At 37.3% G+C, this 25137-nt stretch overlaps 1 protein-coding gene across 7 annotated transcripts in view; it reads right to left on the bottom strand.

The window, feature by feature from the left end:
• Positions 1–25137, bottom strand: part of ERC1 (ELKS/RAB6-interacting/CAST family member 1) — a 277845-nt gene that overhangs the window by 124257 nt on the left and 128451 nt on the right. For all 7 annotated transcript variants that reach the window (XM_041484357.1, XM_041484358.1, XM_041484360.1 and 4 more), the window contains one exon: positions 8604–8739. In XM_041484357.1, coding sequence (XP_041340291.1) covers positions 8604–8739 — 136 coding nt within the window. The remainder of the gene's footprint in view (positions 1–8603; positions 8740–25137) is intronic.

Genomic DNA, 25137 nt, shown 5'->3' with positions numbered 1-25137 from the left:
TAAGAGCAGTTGCTCTGATACCTCCTAAGAACATGTAAATTTTAGGCAAAGAGAAAAATTTAAGACAGAATACATTGATTTCTATATAGAAAAAAAGTAGCTTAAGGGTGACATCAATTTGGGCAGTTTAGTAAGCAAGATTTAAGAAAAATACTGATTTAGAATGAAATTAATTAGGTTTAGTACTATTTGAAATTAATTAGAGGAAATATTTTTAAGGAAATGCTTGAGTATTTGTTCCCACAGTATAGAACCAAAAAAAAAATCCACATGAATTATTTTTTAAAAAGGCCCTGAATTCTTTCTGAGGTCCCCATCATCGCCCCATCTCCCTTTCTTTTTCTATTGTGCAAAAGAAGAATAAAACAGAATAGCAATTTTATTAAACAATGAGACTATGAAATGAGCCATGGCAATTGGGCATTTTTATTCTTGGGGAGAGATGAGTTAGAAACCACTTTCAACACAGCAAGTAAAAAAAAAGAAAAACCTTATGAGAGAGACAGAAAAAAAATCACGAAGAAGGAAAAAATGCAAATTTATTACCATTTCTCAGGCTCATGAAATAAGACACCAAAATGAAAAGAGAGCTGTTCTTCCCCTCCAATGTGCTCCTATTGTTTTGCTTAAATCTGGCCCTCAATGTTTTCTACTCTCAGGAGAGACCTCCTCACAGGAACCACACCATGTTGTCAACAGATACATTAATCTCTCTGACAGCTTTTAGGAAAGCAGTTTGAACTCAGATACTAATCTTGGGGAAAAAAGCCTATGCAAAAAACATCCAGTGGTTAAGGCTGTTGGCACGCATTCAGCAGTGCAGTCCTTACTGTACTCAGTTTCTGGCATATCATGAAGGGTACCAACCCTTCCCTTTGCCAAACAGGAAAGAGCACAAATAGCAGGTTTCATCTTCCACTGACACATCATGTTTTGGCACAAAAGACTGGGTGAAAGTGTGTCTGGGGAATAATACTCCTGATGGATCACCAAAAAATCTTAGGATGCAGGGAGTCTTCTTTCCTCTATTAAAAATTCTCAGGCCATATAATGGCTTTCTCTCACTACAAATCTCAATTTGCAGTTAAGGGAAATACTGGGATAACTGGGAGACTGCCTAATGCTAGCTGTAAATAGTGACTTCCACGAAAATTTTCCAGCTGTCTGTTCAAAACTGTAGAGCTGTCCAATTTTTACTTTACATAAGAAGACAAAGTCAAATGGTTCATCTTTTTTAAAGATGTGAGAGCAATGAATTCATCTAACCTGAACATAATAAATGTATGGTAAACTAAACCAAACCATAAAGTGAAAACTGATAGAGCAGATGGCTAAATGTCTATCCAGGGAAATGCTTCTCCATTACAACTGCCAGGGCCCTTCAAACTTTCTTTCTGTAAATGTTATGGTAACAAGAATTCTGAATGGAGCACTCCCTCCTGGTCAGACACAAGAGAAGGTAATTCCTTAACAACGGATTTAATGTCATAAACATCAATTATGAAGAATGACAGACTCTGTCTCTGTAAGAACTGCCACATCAAATTAAGAACAAGGCCATGTATTTATTCTGATACTGTATTTTAGACAGAGAAAAAGGCTGCACCTTCTTTTTACAATTCATTTTTGAGATAAATTGCTTTCCATGTTCAAAAGTATATATTTTTCATTGGTGCTTCAGCATGCAATATTTCACACATGAGCAAAAATCAAGTTAGTTAGACCTTGCAAATCATCATCAGAAAAATGGCTTCAAAAAAACTGGAGACATGACTGTCCCCACAGTCTGCTTGTGGATCACAGCTCACATTTTAAGAATGCTAAAGCACCAAACTTAACAAATCCAAGAAAACTAAGAAATGAGACAGGTAAATATAAACTTTTTTAACAGTCACCCCTACTACCATATACTTTGTATGCAGCTGTTTGGAGAAATAGGTATCAGATTTCTATAAGGAGAAGCTGGAAACCGGTATTGGAAACAGACCCAGGTAAATATTCCTAAGTTTTAATGTCCATGAAAGCTTGTCTTGATGAGCTTCCTCTAAGTAAAAGGAGAATTACTGTTGAATTACTGTCTTGCAGAGTCCACCACGCACACTTTTTATGTGAAAGCATAAGAGACAAAAAGGACTGATGTCTCCAGGAACAGGACCTCATCTGAGCAGATGCTGTGGGACTTCTTGTTTGTCAAGACACTTTTCTTACCTTGTTCTGGCAATCTGTTAGCAAATCTTCATGCCGTTCTTTAAAATCCACATTGTACTTTATCATTTCAATACAGAAAAGAGGAGAAACCTTTTTTGTAAGACAGAAGCTCATTTTTAGACGCTCTACTGTCTTGCTGGGATGGAAATCCAACAGTGCAACTTTTACATGAAAATATAATGTTACAATAGTGCTATTTCAAATTATGCACTGATTTTTAGCACTATGCAGTCTTCCTCCACTGTCCAATGAACTTTTCAGTCCTGTTTCTGTGTAGCTGAATGATAAAAATGATTAAGGCATTAACTCTGTGAAAATGTCTAAGCCCTTCTTCAGTAAGAGCATTACAAATGAAGAATAACTGAGTCTTGTCTATAATTACTGTATTATTTCACACATATATAACGAAGTGAGGCTGTCTATTCATCATTCATGCACTATCTATGCTGTAAAAGTAGATGTATTCAGAAGGGCTTAATTATGATTTTTAATTCCCAAAAAAGGGCTACAATTCAAATTAATTCTTCCTCACCTCCCCTCAAGAAACCTCCCCTTACTCTAAGTGATGAAATGTGTAGCTAAAAGGTCATCATTTTTGGAACTTCTCACAGACATCCAGGAAAGATAAGAAAAAGCTCTCTTGACAGAGGCTATGGCATGATCAGAACAAGAGCTAGCTTTTCTCAAAGCATCTGCCAGGGTTAAATATGTGTTCTGTTTCTATACTAGCTGCAACACATGGTGCTGAAAATCACAACCCTCCAAACACATGCAGAATGAAAAGTTTGTGAACACTATATTTTCTGTAATGTATTGCAAAAGCTGATGGAAATGAAAATTCCTACTGGAATATTACATCACTAATGAATCATGATGCATACTGATGTCTCTACTGCATATGTATATCCTGTTTTGTAATGAAAAGCCAGCTGTCACAGAATCTCTGAGAGAAAGAGCTGGAGGGTAAGTTGATCCCAGAACTACCTATTGGCTACCACTGTCCAAATAAAATAGGAAGAAAAATTTGCATACAATTACTTCAGTTACATTTTTATGAGGTATAATTGATCTTTTGAGCCTGTATTTGTTCATACTTGCTGCATTTTCACTAACAGAAGTCCCACATAACACTGAGAAGCAGACAGTAAAACACTGACTCACATTACCTCAGAACCACATTTAGCTAAATTATTGAGAACATGTAACAATATTAAGTTTCATCCTATTTGGTAACTGACAAAATACCCTCATCCTTTCAAAAAAATATTAAAAAAATATGTAAAAATTAATTGCAAAGTGAATTGGTATCCTTTCAGCAACTGATGCCATGAGCTGTGTCCTGGAGGACAGGATGAGAATGACCTAGACCTGAATGCAGTGATATTACAGCCACTTGCCTAAGTCTGATGGCACCCGGTCAGGCCCAAGGAATACTGACACCCCAAGGCTGGGCAGCACAGGGAATTACCCAGGGACAGGGAGGCAAAAACCTCTCCATGATGTAATTAAGGTCTAAAAAGCACTGGGAGAGGAAGAGAGAGGAAAAGAACATTTAGATCTGAGTAATTCCCAAAGGTGCAGCCAAGCTCAGTGAGAAGATGCATGTTTGATATGTCAGACTGCTCTCTGCAGATGCAAGATGGCTTTAAAGAATAGATTTCTGCCAGGCTGAAATGGAGCAGCTGACTGTTTTCTGGGCTGTAACATGTTGAGCTGTACTCATCTGGCAGGCAAGGCTGGAATCTGATATGGCAATGGTTTAAATGGAAGAGAAATTAGCCAGGAACTCCACACTTCAAAGTCACTTATCCCAGGAAAACACCTAACATATTAAACTAGCACAACCAATTTGCTTCAAATCTGATGCAAGTTTTCGAGAAGATCTTGAACTTTTAAGTTTAGAAAGGTTTACTTTAACCATTTCTTCAGAGATTTTGTACTCTCTGTCCAAAAGCAAGTTCAGAGATTAACTAGGAATATTGCTTTTCTAATAGCCAAAAGAGAACATAACATAATTTTCGTTATGGTGTAGTATTAATGTCAAGAGATGAGATGAAAAAACTTCATCTACCCCACCTTCAAGATCCAATCACAGCATATCAAGAGGAAATTCCTTAGTAATCTAAGCTCAGATGTACTGGGCTCCACTTGGGTTTTCAGGTTTTTGAGTGCTGGCACTGACTGTGTGCACGTGCAGTGGTGCCTCATAACAAACAGTTAACCACAACAGACTACTTCAGCTGGAAGCTACTCCAGCAACCACCCAGCCCAAGCTCCTGGCCAACTCAGGGCTGGCAAAAGTTAAAACACGTTGTTGAGGGCATTGTGCAAATGCCTCTAATACACTTGGCAGTCTTGGGGCATTGTGGCTGATATTTAATGAATTTAGAAGTTAATTTGATGAGAAGATATTTGCTTATCTGTCCATTTCACTGAGCTTCGCCTGGATCACAGTAAAAATACGACTGAACATAAAGTTGCATATTTGTTTCTATTAAAAGTAGAGCTCTTTCCACTGGAAGGACAGATTTTTCCAATATGATAAAAGAAATACACTATCACAAGAAACAAACAGCATATACTTGCACCTACAGTTCATGGATTAGGAATATTATCTAAACTTGGGTGTGGAAAAAGAAAAAAAGAACTAGTAAGTTTACTTGGTTTCTACAGTCGCTCATTAAATCACTCAAACACACCTTACACATCATCTGGACATACAGTTTGTCAGCAGCAATTAGAGACTGATGGACACCTGCTGCAACACAGATCCAATAGTACACAAACCCACAGCATGGATAGTCTGAAAGTTCTGGAAAAACTTCAGAAGATGCTAGAGTGATAAAACAAGAAAATAGGCATTCTTTCTTTCAGAAGCCAGCTTGGACTATCTATTCAAATATAATGAATTTTCAGTAAATGTTACCTTTCTAGGACTAAACAGCATATCAATTATTTTTCACAATAGCCAAGCTTTAGTCACTTCAAGCAAAAATTTTCTACTCCAACCCAACAGTTTGTTTGTTTTTTTATCCTTCTTATAGATCAGACACTCATCAGCCTCTCAGATCTCTGGAGAGTTGTGGTTTAAGGGAACCCAGGAGGAAAAGACAAATTTGGAAAGCCATTTATCCATCTCACTAGAATTGAGACATTATGGTTTTCATTCTTCCCCCACTCCCAAAAATACCAAATTTCCATCATCAGAGCTCTGTGAATAAGCGAACATTTTGTTACTGGCCTCAGGAAGAAAGAAACCACAGACCTGTTAGGGACAGAGAGGAGAGCAGGGCACTGTGTGCTCGGGAGCGTGTTTATTTGACTGGATTGCAGACGGTCAACCGAAGAACATGCAGATCATATATTTTTAAGCATTTCATAATGGCTTATTATTAATTCCAGCCAAAACCACCAAGACCAAAATTATCTGAAATTGGTGCTTGTGTGTCCTGACCCCAAAGCCAACAATGGTTGCATAAAAAAAAAACCAAAAAACAAAAAAAAAACCAAAAAAAACCCCAACTTAAATATCTACAGTTCTCTCAGGTTTAATTTTTTTAAAATCAATTACAAGGCAGTGCCCTTTAAGAGCCTAGAGAGAAGACAGGTCTCCACAACTAACAAACTGAAATGTGGTCCTGGGTAAATTTTACTTCCAGGAAACCAAAATGTTGCAGTCCTTGAGAGAGGTAGGCTATAAGCAGAGGGCTCTTCTAAAGGAAGGAGCTTTTATTGAACCTGTCACTTGTCATTAAACACTCCATATTTTACCTTAACCTGATATTTTCATTAGAGCATACAGACCTTTTTCATCTGTGAGTAAAAGCATTCCCTTCAGCCTTGTGCTGAATATGGGGAAAGGCTCTCTAAAATCGAGCCCACCCAAACAGGACAATTATGTTCACAAAAGCAGGAAAAGCACTAGGGAAAATCCAGCAACATTAATACCATGGTAACTTGCACACTTCAATGTTGACTATCACATTACACTTCAATCTTAAAATTATTTAATGCATTTAATAATGTCTATTTTTAATATTGTAAAAACTTGCATATAACTATACAGAAAGCACAGACACCAGTGCAGAATAAAACACAACATAAGCAAACTGCAAAAAATTATGTACTGCTCTACAGAGATCTCTAGGTGGAAAACCTGCATGAGAAAAGGTAAAGATATCCATGCTATTCATCTTTTTATATCTATAATCTCTCAACTGCTTAAAACACTTTATAAGTAAAGAATTGGATAAGAAATTGCAAGGGAAGCTATATATTCTTAAAGAACTCTGATATAAAGCAGCACCATTTTTTTCCACCATATTTTTCTGAGCAAAAGCTGCCTCAATGCTACCACCAAAGCTGTACCATGTCCTTGATGTACCAGAAACTGGTTTAAATAGCTTTGCCAGAACTTACAGTTCTCAGTAACTGAAATATCACTCTCTGTTCATGGCTATGTAGTACAAACATTGTACACAAGTTACTGTTTCTTTTAAAAGAAGAAAGAAGGAAGGAAAGAAAGAAAAGAAGGAAGGAAAAGAAAAGAAAAGAAAAGAAAAGAAAAGAAAAGAAAAGAAAAGAAAAGAAAAGAAAAGAAAAGAAAAGAAAAGAAAAGAAAAGAAAGAAGGAAAAGAAGGAAAGAAAGAAAGAAAGAAAGAAAGAAAGAAAGAAAGAAAGAAAGAAAGAAAGAAAGAAGTGGTTTCAGTATGCAAATAGAAGCTGAGAAAAAATAAATTTGATGCTTTTTGCAGTGTATTACATACGTGAAGAAGACAGGAAAATTAAAAGGGAAAGAATAACTGGGGGAGGGTGGGGGGGAGCCAGAAAAGGAAGCCATCCCTTTTAAAATCTTGAAGTGCTACATAAAAACAAAGACGATGGTCTGATGGAATGGTGTCATTCAATAAATACACCACCCACGTAATTGCAAGGCGAATGTGAAGCACCAGCTGTCTTTTCAGACTTGATATATAGATTTACTCAAATGCAGATTGGAAATCTAACCAAATATTGTAGTAGTTTTAGGAATTTTTAAAGACATTTCTCTAATACCAGGAGGACTGTGTTATTTAAACAGAGCTGCCACATAACGAGAGCCTTGTGAATTGCCACAGCATTACAGCCACAAAACCCATTAGCAGATGTAGAAATCCCACATTCCCGCCTTTTATAAAGGTCTGCAGTTATGAAATCATTTTCATACACTTGGAACTTAACTATTTCATTGCCCAGTACATACAGGACTGGAGTTGATGGAGAAAACCACAAAATGGTGTATCTGAGACCATTCCATGGTCACGTGTTTCTGTGGTTCTTTCAAAGTTTTAGCTGAAAACATCCCCCCAGCATCCCACAGAACAAAGGAAAGGAGTATCTGTTTGAAATAAGGCAAGAATTTATCTTTACTAGAGAACCCTTAGGATGTATTCTGTGTCTTCACTGTAGATGTATTAAGATATGTGGCTGATAAAAAGAAACAGGACTTAACCTAGGCAAAGGAAAACAAAGAAAGGCTTGCTCTTTAAAGATTAACAGAATGAAAGACTACAAAGTAGGGTGTAGTTTCCATGTTTATTTTCACTCACTAAAAAAAAAGTTATTTTTGTAAATTAAAGAAAACACAGTCAAAATGCCTATTATCTCCACACTTTGCATCATGGTATGTTTGCTGTACTCCATGCCAGTAGTTTAATATTTTTATGACAGCAATTGAAAACTTACCATTTGATAAACCTCCTGCAGCTCATCTCAACACACAGCACATTGAGAAATATTTGACTTGCTTTTATACCAGTGACTTTCTTACGCCTGGGCAGATTTGAGGTAACCAGGTAACTCTGTGGGGCAGCAGCATGATCATTTCAGAAATAAAGCCAACGGACCAGAAAGCACACCAAGAATTCATGAGGTAAACAAGGATGACTACACATAGAAAACGTGGTCCTCCAGTTACCCTACAATAACTCCAGCTTTCTCTAAGAATACTTACTTGGTTATCTTTCATTTACTGAAGAAAAGACACCAGTATAAGGCAAAACCAGCTGGGAAAATAGACAAAACAGCTAAAGAAAAAGGCTGTTAGAAAAGCAGAGAAAAAAGATATGTCACACCCAATCTCAGTATGGAATTGATATAATTATTTCAACAATGCACTTCATAACCAAGCAGACAGTTAAAAGTACATTTTCCTCTTATGAAAATTGAGTAAGATATGAAGGCAATTGAGAGAAGCTGCTTTCTTTGAAATGCTGTAGGATAGATGTGTCCTTTTAAACAATCAGGAACAAAGTTGTTAGGTAACAGCTATGAAAACAGATCAGGAGGAAGAGTGGAGAGCCAGGCAGCTCAGCCTGGCTCATTATCCCAAGGGCATTAATCAATTCCCATGTTACCTGTAGCTGTTGGGAGCTGTCGTTAAGGTTATCCTCTCGTCTCCTGGCCTCCTCCAGCATCTGTGCACTCTTCTTTTTCTCCACTTGTTCTTTGTGCTTCAGATTTGCCACTTTCTTATTTTGATCCTTAACTTGCCTGCAAAAGAGAGGAGCACTCAGAGCGTGGTCCAGAGCAGTTTCCATCAGCCCTGGTGCTGAGCAGCTGGGCCAGGGATCAGTGGCACCATCAAGTGCCACCACTTCCTTTGTGCAAGGTCACCGGCACCAAACTCATTCTCAAGCATTACTCTCCACTGTTAATTCAGCCAAAAGAAGGCTTCATTTTGCTCATTACTATTAACCTAGCCTAGAAAATTTCTGAAACAAAAGCATTATTTATTATTTGGTATAAACTATTAATCAAAAAAGATGCACCTGTCCTCTTCTGACTTTGGGGAAGAATTCTCTTCTCTGTTCACACACACACACACACGTATATATAAAACCAGAGAAATCCAATAACCCATTTTGCTTTGGGTACCACTGTATCTAACGTGAGGAAAACAGGAGGAGCAAAAGGAAAACTACTGAAACACGACTTGAATATAGAGGATTACTTACAAGAATTAGGCAATCTGTTTCTAGAGGTAAAACAATTTCTTTTCAACCTCAAGATCTATCTGTTTTCTTGATATATTGAGGAATTTCCTAACCTTTCTTCTTACACAAACAAGAAAAGTAAGAATAAACTATTTGAGAAAGTGTGTATCATTTCCTTTTCACTTGCATCTATGGACTATTTTTGATGATCCTGGCAGCTACCATTGCCTGCAGACAGGGTTTGGCCTTTCAGGGCATTAAGACACATGGAGTATTGAATCTAATTACAGACCCTTTAATCTCAGCCTCCTGACCACAGAGAACTTAAGTCTAAACTTTTAGTCCAATCAAAACAAAACAGGCTAGTTTTGCTTCCTCAGCCCTTTTCTCTATAATTATATCTGGAGTTTGGATTTTGGAATAAAAGACAGATTCTTTGGTTTCAAGATGCCCCCAAAACATCATGCAAGTAGTAGAAATGGCTCTTTAATTTACTGTTTAGAAAACAGAATGATATACCAGCTTCAGATCTGGTATGTTATCCACACAGACAGGGAAGAATGTTTCTTCTGTATTTCAGAAATACTTTTAGAACAGATCACAAACAACCCTTCTTTAATATTTTCTTCAGAACTCATAACAAAAGCATGATCAAGAACGTATCTCTTTGTGATATATTTATGTTCAAATTATGTGGCATATGACCAGTCAGTGTTATGAGTTCCTCCAAAAACACTCTGAGCTCTGAGGTTCAACTCTGAGCTCTGCTTTTTTCCAATGTAAGCCAACTGAGGCTGGGAAAATCGTGAAAACAGCAAATTTTCCTTGGTGCTAAAACAAACTCTTAGGGTGAAAAAGTGCTGATGGCCTCTAGAGACCAATAAAAAATGAAAGTTCTTTTCTGATGATGTTAAAAAATTATTGGCATACTTAACTACCCTGTCCAAGAGTTACAGCTGATTTGAGTCAGGATGCTTTTTAAACACAACCAGTCTAATTGTTGAGTTATTCTAACCCAGTACTGCACACTGGCAATGGGCTCATTGCCCAGTTTGAAAGTAGGCTTGCTCAGTGATTAAACAACTTATTGGAAATATTATGCTGGCACCAACTCAGCTTGTACAATACACAGTTCTATCGTCCAATAAAATAAACACAGAAAGTACAGCTAAGTCAATGCAGAAAACGAAAATATGTCAGCCCAACACATTCAATTCCATATGAGAATTTTTACTCAATTTTAAAATTAAAATTAGAGGAATTAAGTATTTTTTAAAAAATTTGCAAAGCTACATTCACATATTGGGAAACTGATCTTTATTACTATAATCAACTAGTCAGATAAGCGACAACAATATTAATAAAGCTTCAACCCTCTTCAAAATATGTCTGAAATAGATAATCTCCTACATGGTTCAAAATGTTTTCAAACAAAATATGTATTTCAAAGAGATGGGTAATTATAAGGATATGTACTACTTACATCCCCCTTCTGATGTGTGAACCAAAATTAATGACATTCTAATATATTAGGTAGATGTTCTGAGACAAAGACAAGCTTTAATGAAGTCTTGAAATTACCTAGCGCTTGTAATACTGAGATCAATCTTCATAAAATCTTCTACTAGACCAGATTGCTTAAAGCTCCATTTAACCTGGCTTTGAATCATGTGCAAGATACAACTATCCCTCCATATCTCTGATGTTCAAAAAGGAACAAAAATTGGGCTATAAACTTTTCAAACAATACAGGTATCTGTGGCAGTAACTAGAATTTCCTCAACTGTTTAACTGTCTAAATCTGAGAAGGTTACATGAAACCCCAAACCTATAAACCCAACAAGGTTTGGAGTCATTTGATACATGAATACACATTTCATCTCATCTCAATGCCCACGGTAGCAAATGAATATTCTCACTTTTACAATACCTCATGCAGATAATCATGCAAAAGGCTCAGGATTTACAAGTACACAGCCCTTTGACATTTGCACCGTGAAAGTTCTGTGAAGCTTTGAACACTTCATACTGTGGTTCTGTAAAGAATGCTCTTCCTTTTCTGCCAGATAACTTTCAGTCTTCAAAGCCAGTCAGAAAACCACCTTTTTATATATGCAAACAATCTTTTAAAATATTTAAATATGTACTCATATTTTTAATATCAAGAGACCTCAAAAGCTTGCTTATTAGTTATCACTCCATTCACGGCTCAATAAAAGAGTTCTGTTGCTATTTTAAGCACTGCAGTACTACTGATGATTGTTATTGAACAATTTCATCTTCACACCACCACTGAACAATGTGCAGAATTGGACCACATACTGAACTGGAACAATAAAATAAAATACAGAAAGAACGTGACTTAAGTGAGCATGCTGCAACTGGTACATTTTATGTGTCAAGAGGAAATTTTTTCATAATATATGTGCACAAGGAAGCTTATTAGGAAAAAAAAAAAACCCAGAAAGAAACAAACAAAGCTCTGCAACTCCCTCAGTTTGAGAGCTTCATTTTATAAGCTTAATATTTTTTTTAACTCTTTAGAATTAATTCCACATATATAGAGCACATATCCTATCAAAGGGACAACAAAGTTTAAAAAAAATCCTTAATCTCAAAGGGTATTTTTATTAAAACTGAAAAAAACTTGCATGGGATTAAAGATTGTAAAAAGAGAACGACTTATGTACAATGATGGCAAGACCTTAGAGGTTTAAGAATGTTTTCTAGAAAGCACTACTGTCTGCATGTACAGCAGCAGCAAACAGCAATTTGCCATGTGCATATGGGCTTCTCATCATAAAATAAAAAGCTAATGAACTTCTGAAAGATACAGGGCATTAAATATTACCATAAATACACATTCCTACATCTTTGCAAAACAGGACTACAAAAGAAAGAAAGAATTAAAAGGTGATTTCAATTAAAGCTAGAGAGCCAGGTCACATTCACTGAGATAAAACTTTGAAGAAGATACCAACTGGAACCAGCAGAAACAGCAAAACTAACAAAAGCAAAAGGACCTCATGTCAGAAGATGTTTATTCTCAGAGTCACCTCAAATCAAATAATAAAAGCGTTATATATAAAAGAACAAAAATGTAATGAGAATGTTTTTGTTGAATTACAGTGAAGAATCCCACTCATTTCGGAAATAACAATTTCTTTTGCACTTTTCATAGCAATTTTAAGACAACTATCTTTTTTTTAAGAGTCCAGCTCCTAAACCATTTTGCCCTCAAAAGTGAAAACCTTTTTCCATTAGTTTGAATTTTTCTCCATTTCACAGTTTGTCACACCAAGTACTGTTATAGACTAATGTACTAGATAAAAGGAAGTAGAATCAAATTCAGGCTTCTGATTTAAAAATATAAACCCCATAGTCTTTCAACTAAAGACAGGCCAAGATTTTCAGAATAAAACATGTCATATCCTTTGATTTTGGATGCCCCAATTTAGTCCACGTGCCTGATGAAAAAATCCCCTAAGATTTCCTAGTCTGGACACTGAAACGAACCATTCACATCTATGGCTTTACTCTTTCTTTAATGAAACAAAGCTGCAGCACTTTAAAAAAGCTATACCTTTCCACTTCTCCATAAAATTCTTGCATTTCCAGTGATGAAGTATAGCCCAACACCATGGGGAATAAAGTCAAACAATCACGATAAGCAATAAAAATTTTCAAATGAGAAGATTTCACACTTTAAAATTATTTCAAAACAGGAAGACAAATCTAAACAGTAGAAGACCAGTGGAGCATCAGGCATTCCTGAAGAGTGGCAAGTCACTTTGTTACCCATCAGCCATTGGGAAGACCTTTCCTCACTAAGAAGACTAATTGCTACATTGGCCCCTTTATTTATTAAGGCTTTTAGGAAATTATTTTTTTCCGTACTATTGTCAATATTTTTTTCCTTTTGACGCTGATCTCATTATCTTTTACTGTAATGCACATCAGCATACGTACAGCTGCTAATTCTCTCCTCATATGGATTTTCATGCTATGCATTAATGTAATGTAAGCTATTCTCTGCATCTGGTTATCTTTTCTGATATCATTTCAGATGTTATTCTTGTAAAATAGAAGTTGATAAAATGTTAACTGAAATATGAACAAGTTAATTTGAATTTTAATATTATTTTAACATACTTTTCCTTCACATTTACGTGGCTAACACACAAGAGTGTTTTTAGACCAATCCAGGTTAAGCAAACATTTAGAATGCTTTTGAACCACCACAAAAGCTTCCCTGCAATATAAAGTGTACACACACATGCTGTATTTCACACAGTGACTCACACACCAGGAACAAACATGCAGATCTTGTGCACTGCTATAGAAACAGCTTGCTTTACTCATCTGACTTAGGCACTCAGAAATATTTCTGTGAGTCTGTCAGCCATGTCAGAAGGATTGCTGAGCTCGAGCCTTCATTGCTGTAGCATTACCACCACCCACAGGACACTCCACTGCTGCTGCAGCTGCTAGTCCTGATGGACAGATGAACTTCAGATGCTTTAAAGAACACTTTGCTCCTCAACATGACTTAAATTGATAAAATAGGCAACATGACTGAAAAAGCCTACAATGAAAACTGGATGCAATGACCTAATATGTTGTTTAGTTTTGAATTGCCAAAGTGCCTTGTGTTATGAAATATTAGGTTCTACCACATATAGTGTAGAATTATAGAATATTTCAAGTTGGCAAGGAGCCATAAGGATCATCAAGTCCACCTCCCTGCTTGTTGCATGACTACCTAAACCTAAACCACACCACTGAGAGCACTGTCAGTCACTGCCTGAACTCTGTCAGGCTTGGAGCTGTGACCACTTCTCTGCTCCAGGGCCCTCATGGTGAGGAGTCTGTTCCTCATGTCCAGCCTGAACTTCTTCTGATGCAACTTCATTCCTTTTCCTCGTGTCCCATCACTGGTCCCAGAGACAGATCAGCATCCACCCTTCTCCACTACCCTCCTTGAGGATGGTGCTATCACTGCCTGAGATCTCCAAGCACTTTGTAGTCCTAAGAGACACAGAGAAGTGCCCAAATGACAATATTTACCCCAAAAATTTCCTTTATCACTTCTTTATTTTTAAAGTCTGCCCCCACAAAATATTTTAGCTGGCCATCTCCTTAACCATAATTTCTGAATTTAAAAGATCATTAATACAGTGATAGCTGAGTTGTTTGGGTTTTCTTGCTTTGTTTTGTGGGTTTTTTTGTAGTTTGGGTACACAAAGAAAAATATTTACATTCCAGGGCATACAGCAGAAGGCAACTAAGGAAAAACTCTTCTCAAAAATGCTACTTTATTTTGAAAATAAGGAAAAAAAAAACTGTTCTGAAAGGTTTTGATTTAGCTTTTAGTTGCTCAAAACTCACTTCACCTTAGTTAGGGTTAGTCACTAAATCATGGAGAACAATGTCAGTGTTTGGAAAGCCTAATTGCTTACCCTCATGAAAAAGCAAGTGATAAAGGGAACATAAATCAGCAATGAAGAAAACAGGACTGACCACATCACACAGCCCCATCACCACAACTGGGTGTGTGATTGACAGCTGCCAAGGGTTGAACAAAGGTCTTCACCTGATGCATTCAAAAAGTTAGGATCAGGGGAATTACACACTGCTGAAGATCTATGTGGAATTTTGTAAGGCTGGGTTAGGTTTTTTAAGTGTTACCTGGGCCTTTTCCTGGGCTTTGGCTGTACATAGCAGTTCCAGCTTCTCAACTAGTTTGTCATTGCCCCTCAGTGTTATAACAAGATCAAAAATGGTGCATTAAATTGCTACCTAAAAGAAACAATAATTTCACTATGCTTCAGAAACTTGGTTTAATATTACCACTTCTGTTGCTTGTTGCATCTAAGCTAAAAGACCAATCGCCACACTTAAATTGTTCTTGTCCAACTGCACAGCACTCAGCTACCTCTCCTGCCTCTGAACTTCTCCCAAAACCTCTCATCATTTTGTTACACTGGTCCTTGCTGTTCTGCACCACTTATATGACAAGGTAAGGAATGCCAATGAAAATAGTAGCAGATCCTGAAAATGTAACTGGGCTGCTGCATGTGAGTCAAATTGTCCCATGGTGGCTTTAAGGGATGAGGGGTGGACTTCATTTCCTGAGGCTAGGAAAATTTGATTTCTGAAAACAAAGTGTGTGTTCAGGTCAGCACTGGAGGAGGCATGGGATGAAGGCTGTGGGAAACTCGCTTGCCCCAGATTTTAGGAACAGGAGCCCAACAGTGTCTGAATCAAGAGATTCAAGTCAAGCCTTCAAGCAGATCTTGACTTTACACTGACCACTGTCTTTATTCAGTGATAAGAATTATTTGCGTGCTATAATGCACATTTCCTGATGCAGTCAGTTCATCAGCCAGCACATCTCTCCCTATAGCTGAAACAGCAAAAACATTTTCTTCCAGAAACAGTGGATCAGAAGACATGAGATAGGGGAGCACATGCTGCATAAATCTAGAAACTCAATATAATAAAAAGTTATCCCAACCCTCCTATAATTTAGAAACACCTTGGAAAAGAAATCTATCACCTGATTCATTAGCAACAGATGAGGCATACCAAGTAGTAAAGTGGCATAAGTTATTATTAATGCTACATAGAACATTTCACGAGGGAATTAAAAACCACAAAACCAGAATTAACCAGGGTGCTCTCCAGTCATGAGACAGAAGCCCAGCTACATACAATGGCAAAGTCAAATTCTCAAAAAAAAAGTAAGAAAAGAAAAATTGCTCCAACCAACTGGTTGAAATTGATAGATTATCACCAGAGATTAAACAAAGTGTCTTTGTTTTAGTGCAACAAGTCCATATCAAATCAAGCAAACCAAAGGTTTGCTTTCAGACAGGGCCAAATACAATAAGACACTAAATATTTCTGGCAAACATCTACAGCACCTCATGTTTCCATTAATCTCTAATTACAGTTTTGTAGATAAAATCCTTTGTACCTATTTCTCCAGCCAATGTGCAGCTAAAAAAAAGACTAGTGAATGAATGTGAAGCTTCCCAACTACTTAAATTCTCAGCACCTATTTCCTAGGAAGCAAGTTCTGTGATGCAAATAATGAATGCATTACCACAATTTCATAACTGGTGTAAAATTTTAACTCTGACTTCAGAGATTAAATATAAAATTAATTATATGTCAGGTTTGATAACTATTTTTGAAAGCTGACAGCAATTGAACTGGAAAAGAAACCTTTAACCTTAAAACCTTGCAACTTTTGGTTTTGAGTGTTGCTAGGAATATTAAAAACACAAACTTCAGGTGAATTCTGAAATTAACCTGCGACATAGTGGTACGGGTGTTCCTTTGTTAAGAAAAATACTTTAAGGACCTTAATAAAAGCATTCAGTCATTCAAAAATAAGTTTGCTCTGTTATATTTTTTTTCCTGCTTTTGTTAATTGAGCAAAGAGATGCAAAGCCAAAAATGACATTTATAAAATGGCTGATTAGGCCTTAGTGTGGATTCCCTCCCCCTGCAACATACTGGGTTAGTTGAATTTGGCCCTAACAGTATGGAAGAAGTCCCACAGGTGCTGTTCTCTTTACCTTCAACTCCAGCTCACAAACCAACCGCCCTGTGAACAGATCACACACAGCCAGCCACTCTCTGCTCAAGAGACCTGCACCATTTGGCTGAAAAAAGTGTAGAACGGCATTTTGTTGAAGTTTCAGAGGGTATTTTGTGATCTAAGATAACACATGTCTTTTTTAACTGCAATCCCACTAGCCAGAAGACAATCACCATAGAGCAGCTGTTTTCTTTCAGATGGGCAAATATTTTTAAATTCCTTCTAGAACAACACCCAATACAAACAATAATTAAAAACAAAAATCAAACGTAAAAATTAGCCATTGCAACCAAACAAAGAATTATTCTAAGGAGAAGAAAATTTTAAAACTAGGCCTTGAAGAACCATGCTAGAGTAGCTTAAAACATCTGTATGTATGTAAACAAGCTATGAAGAGAGAATAGTCCTTTCTAAAAATGTGCAGAAATTTGAGATAACAGTTGAACATTATTATTCTGTCCTCTTGACAGCTATACGCTAAAAAAGCAAGATAGGTCTCACACATTTAAGCTGACAAATACTGAAAATCCAGTCTTCAAGTAAAAAGTACTTAACTAAGCAGTTGCTAAGGACAAAAGCAAAAGCACAATGAATGCAGTAAAACAGTGCATGAGTATTTCTGAAACAAAAAGAAATATATTCACAAGAACATCCAGAGTCTTGCTTGCAGGAAAAGATGTAAGGAAGTGATGCTAGCAGGACCATTCTGAAATAATGCAAACCTGTCCATTTCATGGTTAAAAACCTGATGATTTTATGTCATTGAGATGCCCAAATAAAAATCTGATATAATTCAGCTTATCTACTTAAAATGAAAATTGTTTTCAAGAAGAATTTTTCTAAAAGACTCTCTATACAAATGTGAACTGAAAAGAGTTTACTCTGTTAGCTACAAAGAAGTTATAGAAAATCTGATCCAAAGCTGGCCATTGCCAGATACTATACTGGGAAAAGCATACAAAAGAATGGGGCTGGTTGAAAAGCCATGTTATCACACTCATCAAACTGTACCTTGCTACAGCATCTTCCTCACCATGTGCTAATTCAGTCTGAGACGGGAGGGACACAGCTCTGCTTTGGGATCCACTGCTGAGATCAATTTCTGGCAGTGAACACAGACCACAGAGTCTCTCAGAATGCATGTCTGGCATATTTCTGGGTGCTTAGCAAACAGTTATTAAGAAGTATCTTCTCTTCTGAAATACATTCTGAATCCCTGGCTTTGACAGCCCATATCAGTATGAAGAGTGCCTGCTAAGATGATTTGTTACAGACTTTTCACTGCCTGGCAAATGGGGGACAGCAGCATTATTTGTAATAAATATCTCCCACACAGCGCTGAACAGCCTGTCTGAAGAGTGCAGATGGCTTAGTCCTCCTCCTCTGATACTCTGCCTTCTCAATCTGGCACACAGGAGAACACAGCCTGGAGTATTCTGCAAGTTAAGTGAACACCACTGGGTTTCTGGAGAGCTCAGTGAGTATTGTAAAGCAACATGTGTACGAGTCTCTTCATTAGTGATGTCCCTAACAGCCCCGGTTAGCCAGGGACAAGGCTCCTGCCTCATGCATTTGAGGAGGGATTTCTACCATTCCACAACACATGGATCTGATACAGAACAAGTATGTCCAGGAGTATTTTGAATACATACTTCATTTCTTAATATATGATGAAGGAGCACATTAAAAGAAACCTCAGGGGAAAGATGCCCCATGTGTCAGGTATCTGAAATATACTCTCACTGATATCCTCAGAGATCAGAAGGTTGGCTAATTGAATTAGCTCCAGTTTGGAGTGTGTACTCAAAAAGGCACATTCTTTATCTAGGCAATTACACTACTTCAGTGAACTACTTTTTATTTGGCGACCTTGAGACAAGTGAGGCAAAATTAAGATTTTAATTGAGCTGATCTTCCTATCAGGGCAACTGCCTTGATGCAGGATGTCACTGAGACATCTTCTGCCTCCCTTCAGTGACCTAATTTTCCAAGTAATTGGGGAATATTCCCAATCATTAGGAAATACCAGCAAACAACAGTCTTTGCTGTCAAGAAGAATATTACTAATACAAATTTAACATATTTTCTATGAATCATCTTTTTATATTAATTGGAGGTTGAAAGACATAAACAGTGTTGAAAATTAATTCATATTGATGAGGCTATGGTCAAAATAGGATAGAGAAAGACAAGAGGAGCTTTCCAGTCCCTTTCTACTTAGAAATAAAATTTCTCTACCTCTAATTCAAGAAGCAGCTATTCCAAGATGCAGAAGAAAACACACAACACACCCTTTCCTCTCTGGAATTTCCAAGAAATCAAATGAAATCCCTTTGAAGATGGTGTTGGGTTTTTTTTCTTATTGACTGCTTTCTGCTTGTGCAGAGTGGTGTAAGGAAGAAATTAACACTGTACAGACCCTTTAAACTAATTAAAAAATTTAAGAACCATGCTGCTTTAAATCAAACTCACTATGGCTCAAAAGTACAATTTCCTCCCAGAAACTGGCAAACTAATTAGAGGAATTTATATCTATTTAAAAAATGATAAAGAGATAAAAATGGACGTGGGAAAGTTTACACCCATAATGGAATTCATAGCTGCTCCTGAAATTTGGAATAGAATGTGTTTATCCCCTTTATTTAGCTTTAGAATACTCTTCCAAATGTTTGGCTTTTGCTCATATTATATGGTTTTTGCAGAAGTTACAATAATGTCTGAAGTTTGAAGCTCTTGAAAATAGAAGGCAGCCTCCTTCAGCTGTCACTTGTTTGTGTGATCAAGCATACTGAACATGGAAATAAGCAGTCAAAGGAAGCAAACTGTCAGAAACTGTGCCATGCCCCGGCTCTCTGAGCACACATCTCCATATTCCATATTAAAATGGGAAATCTGGGCTGGAAGCAGGAGATACAAGAAAGGGAAGTAGGCACATCATGAACTAAGGAGAGAAAAACCACAGTTATTTGCATCTCTCTGCGAACTTTTATAGAATGCCACTGCATAGTACCTCCAAAATCTCTGCCTGTTGCTTGTGCTGTGGGGAACAGTCCCTTTGATTGGGACATATGATCATGAAATATTTCCTTTAAAAATAAATTACATTAAATATTGCAGTTATAGATGTGTTCTACTCCAAATACAACAAGAAAATCCACTATTTTCACATTCCAAGTCAGTGACCACTTTTGCAATATGAAGTGTCATTGTGCAGTATCCTACTAAAGTTTTGACTATCAAATTCATTTAATGCTTTCTCCTGTTTTTTGGCCTTAAAGTAAATTATGAAAAAGGAAAAAAAATTGAGCAAAAGGAGCAAGTGCTAGAAGAAAAGACCATTCACACTGATTTGAGGTATCAATCCTATAAAATATGCTGACATCCTAAATACTGAAAATGCGTTCGCTCTCATGTATTTTACATATATTGTTAGGAGTTAGTAATTTAAAATAAAAAACTATTTCTAAGCTATGTATTTCTAAACTATGTTAGCAATTAGTATGTTAGCAATTTCTGAAATTACTAACATACTCTGCTGATTGATTTGTGAAAAGTGAAAAATGACACATTGAAAAGTGAATGAATATATCTAGTAATTGATTTTAAATCAACAACATTAATAAATTTGGTACAATTACATGAGAATTCAGGGGCATCCTACAAAACCAAGAATCCTACCATCTGAAAACTAGGCATACACTTGTTTTATTTAAAACACTACAGACTCAAGGAACTAAAGTGAAAATATCATGCAGACTATTACAGAGTAAAGCAAGCTTAGGAAAAGATCCAGGGATGAACACAACAGTGGTGCTCCCAAAAGAATGCAATTTCAAAGGTACAGCATCCCCACTATAATAAGAGTCCTTATCCTTACAGATACTTGTGGGAAAATTTGTGTTGTGTCACCTTTATTTTAGTTCCAGGAGAGGAGGAACTAGTAGGAAAGCAGCCTCACTCTTCTACTGCATTGGCAAGTTTTGCTTTCTTTGTCAAGGCTGGCCCTGAGCACTCCAGCTTGGCAACTCCACTTGCTGGCAGCTGTAATTTCTAGGATGAAACGAGGCTTTTGTGCATTTACAGGGAGCATTTTGCAACTCAAGTTTGTAATTCTTGGTCACTTTTTGTTTTGTATACAAAGAATTAAGTTACCTGTAATGGTAAAGTTCATTCCAAAGTGCTTGAAGGAAGGAAGCTGGAACTAAATCATTCCAACCTCACTGCCACCCCAAAACTACCAACATGCTTAATTCCAATTTCTATCAAATCTGTTGAATATTGTAAACAGATACACAGGAATGTTCCATGTAAAAGCACTTTACATTGGTAGCAGTGTGCTTGGTCACTAAAGGGAGAGGAGGCACCCTACCCCTTGGAGATGGGAGTTAATTACTCAGCCATGAACAGAAAGTGACAACTGGAAATATTTTGTTCTCTAAGGAAGTGAAAAAACCCAATTTCTTTTAATTAAGAAGAATGGCCTATCTTCTGGATAAGCAGGAAATTAACTAAGTTACCGAGAGCTTGATTAAATCTGTCTGAATTGCCTGGGGTACTTCAAGAAGACTATCTAGAAAAGTTGACATATTCCAGTATGAAAGGGCCCTCTGTTGTTTGCAGATGAAGAACACATTATGCAGAAGGAGGGAATACTTGAATACACCACCCCGCAAGAACAATGAAATGGAAGAGAGCCACAGAAGAGAAAGGGAAAGGGGGGAAAAGAGCTTTCTAATTTAATTTTAGCTGAAGAATGTTAAGCATGCTTTTATCTTGCAGTATCTCTAATAGCCTACTTGGGATTTCACGGACAAGAAATTTTGTTTTCATTTTGCAGTAAAGTGATCAAGAATGATTTCCAATTGACTGACTGATAGCAAAAGAAATGTTCACTGAATCTATAAGCTGTATGATATTTATATGTAATAAATATCTCTGCTTATCTAATGTATTTTTCATGCAAAAGATGAGGAATTATTTGCAGAGACGATGCATAGGCCTGTTAGAGAAGCTGGTTTCACAGGAATGAGGATGGAAAACATGAGCTAAGTGAGCAGTGAAGTAATGCTCTCAGTTGATAAGTGGAGCAGTGAAAGGCACATCTGAAACACGAGGGCTCAAAGGCTCTCATCTGAGGCACACCTTGTGTGCAGGTCAGCAATGGAACTTGAACTTTGCAAGTAACACAAGAACAAAAGGTTCCAGTTCAGGCACTGGCACAGACTCAATGTGTGACCAGTGACTTCCCAGGCAGCTGAAAATCTCACAGCAGAAAAATGCTGCCTCAACAAACGAGCTGAGAAGAAAATGCAGGGTCATCTGCGCTCTATTTTATTTGCCCAGAGCCTGAGCAAGATAAAGGATGTGACAAAAAGGGATGTGAAAACTGCAAATGGAAGATGGCTCTTTCAGCCCAAATGATGAGACATAAGAGCAAACCTGGGAACTACAGAGGCAAAACAGTGAATCCCCTCCCTGTGTTGTCCCAGTCAGCTCTCACTAGCAAGAAAAGCTTACAGAGAACATACAAAAATGTGAGAAACAGAATTCCCAAATTTATCTTCTCTGATTCTATTCCCAGCAATAAAGTTTGAGAGTATCTGTGTTTAGGGATGGGGTAGAAGGGGAGAGCTGTGTTAGAAATCATGAAATAGAGATGTATGACTAGACAAACCTACTAAGACTACTCTGGCCTACACCACACTGATACTGTATTTCAGAAATCAGCAATTCTTTTCAAAATCGTTTAAAAACTGAGAATCCAGATAGAATTTTGCAAGAAACAAAAGTGCAGTGGACTCCTACTCCAACCCCACAATTTTTCTTCTTTCTTTTATTACAGCTGTACAATGCTATGAAATAACAAGAGCATTTTTGTTTACCCTGTTTTATCAGATCACTATTATGTAGAAATTCTTACCAAAACCACACCAAAATGGTAGAGCTTAGCCAGGAATACAGGTTAACTTCCCATAGAAAGTCAGAATCATGGAGTAATTCTGTCTGCAGGGATGTCTGAAGACCACCTGGTTCAATACCATGCTCAAAACAAGGCCAAGTTAGAGCAGGTTGCTCCTGGCTTTGTTCAGATGACTTTTGATTATCTCCAGTGCTGAGGACTCCACAGACTCCCTGAGCAATGGATCAGTACCCCACTGACCACTGTTCAATTATCTCAACAGAACTTATATTGGAACAAGTTTGGGTCTGCTGCCTCAACCTTTTACTGAACATGCCAGAGAAAAGTCTGACTCTGTCTTCTCTAGAAATTATGGAGGTGTATTTTGTCTCATCATCCACACCACTAAAAAGACACTGAACACTGCTGATTCCCCTCTCATCAGTGTCATCTCATCACTGAATCAATCAGGTTGGTCAGGCATGACTTGTCCTTGTAAATTCTATACTGGCTGTTCCCTATCTCCTTCTTTTCCTTCAGGTTCTTGGAGATGACTTTGAGGAGGATCTTCTCCAAAAAATTCCCAACACATAAAGTTACACTGACTGGCCTGCAAACTCCCAGATCCTCCTTCTCATCCTTCCTGAAGATGGATGTGATGTTTGCCAGTCAAGGGGAACCTTCCCTCTCAGGCACAAGCTTTTGAAGATGATAGAAAGAGTCCTTGCTATGATATCAGGTGGCTCCCTCAGCAACCTGGTGTGCATCTGATCCAATTCCATCAACCTGCGTATTTCTGATTTGTTTAAATGGTCTGCAACTCAGTCTAACAATCCTGTGGATAATGATCCACTCCTGCACACTTTACCAGTATCTTCAGTGATCTGAAAGGAGTGTCTGCCAGGAAAAAAGAAGAAAAAGCAGACACAGAGCTGCTCATCTTTTTCAGCAACTTTTTAAGAAGTCCTGCCCAACTGCATTCTCTGTAAATATCATATTATTGTTGAGTGCAGGGCTTGTTAAAGCTTGTGGTACTGTCATTTATGGAACTGTTTGCACCCAGACTTTTTTTCCATAGATATACACATCCACTGTCTGGCTTTTAGAATTTTAACAGAAATAAAAATTTAGCCATTTGGGGGGGATAAAATTTTGCACAGAAGCTAGCCATTAAAGAGGAAATATAACCTTCAGATTTTATTCCTTAGACTAAATGTGATGTGACACATATGGGTTAGTCAAAATGTTTAATGTTGCATGAAGTTTGAGTGATCATTTCATTTAATCTTCTGATGATGACATGCTATGTAATTTGTTAGCTTTGGGATATACGAAGATAAAGACACATTTTAAAATGTCTTCTAAAAATAACATTGTCTTTCAATGTCTCAAATTATATGGTAAAAACCCCATCTTTTTTGTTTTATCTGAAAAAAAGGGAATTGTGAAGGATTTCTCTCTCAGAGCACTTGACTTGGACCTCTTCAAAATTCACAGCATACTGTAACACACAAAAATCCTCCCTAGTGCCATCTCACTTGTCTTTCCAATGCTATCTCAGTTCAAAATCCCACTGGAAACCTGCACACTTTGTGAATATGTGTGCTGAAAACAAAGGAATAACACAAAGAGAAAAACAACTCGCTTTTTCACGTAATAAATTAATTCCAGCAGGTAGAAGGAAATTAATCAGATCATGTGAGACTGCAGAAAAGTGAGAATTCTGAGATGATGTACAGCTGTGCATAATTTTGCTTAATTAAGATGCAGTCAAATGAAGCAAGAGAAATGAGTCAAATGAGAAAAGAGGACCTTTGACAGAAAAGGTACAGACTCCACTTCCAACAGAGGAGGGAAGTTCTGATAATCACCAAACTTAAAGCAAATTTGAAAGGCTATGCCAGAGACTTCTTTTAAGGAAAACCACAGTTCTATTTTGTGACCTACTTTGCCTTAATTTTTTCCCTTCCCCACTATCATCTCTGAGATGCCATATTTCTCTTCACTCACAAGGATCAGATAACTCTTAAAAAAAGAATACTTCTTAGTGTAAGTAATTCCAAAGCCATTTTTGCTCTAAGTAGAATTACAGGAAACATATATTGAATAGAAAACAACCACTACAGATTGCTGTTTTTTGGAGACAGCCAAAGAAATTTAAATGGAAACTTCTTTGAATATAACATTTCTGTCTCTGCTGAGCTAAAACCACTGCTAACTCAACACGCTTCAAATTTTCATCACTTCCTGACCTGGTTAATGACCAACATTGTGGCAGAGTGAAGATCCAGAGTCTTTTGAAGGTATAAAACTAACGAGCCAGCCACACTTGCAGTAAAATTTCTCCTGAGTGCCCTGTATGCTGTGAGTGCTCAGATCCATGGCTTTCTGGAGTCCAGCACACGAGTCAGTGTGCAAAGGCATTTCCAGCACAGTGAAAAGCCCAC

The sequence above is a fragment of the Pyrgilauda ruficollis genome, unplaced genomic scaffold (genome assembly GCF_017590135.1).
Source record: "Pyrgilauda ruficollis isolate IOZ18807 unplaced genomic scaffold, ASM1759013v1 scaffold66, whole genome shotgun sequence".
NCBI lineage: Eukaryota > Metazoa > Chordata > Aves > Passeriformes > Passeridae > Pyrgilauda > Pyrgilauda ruficollis.
This window is presented reverse-complemented; position numbering and strand designations above follow the sequence as displayed.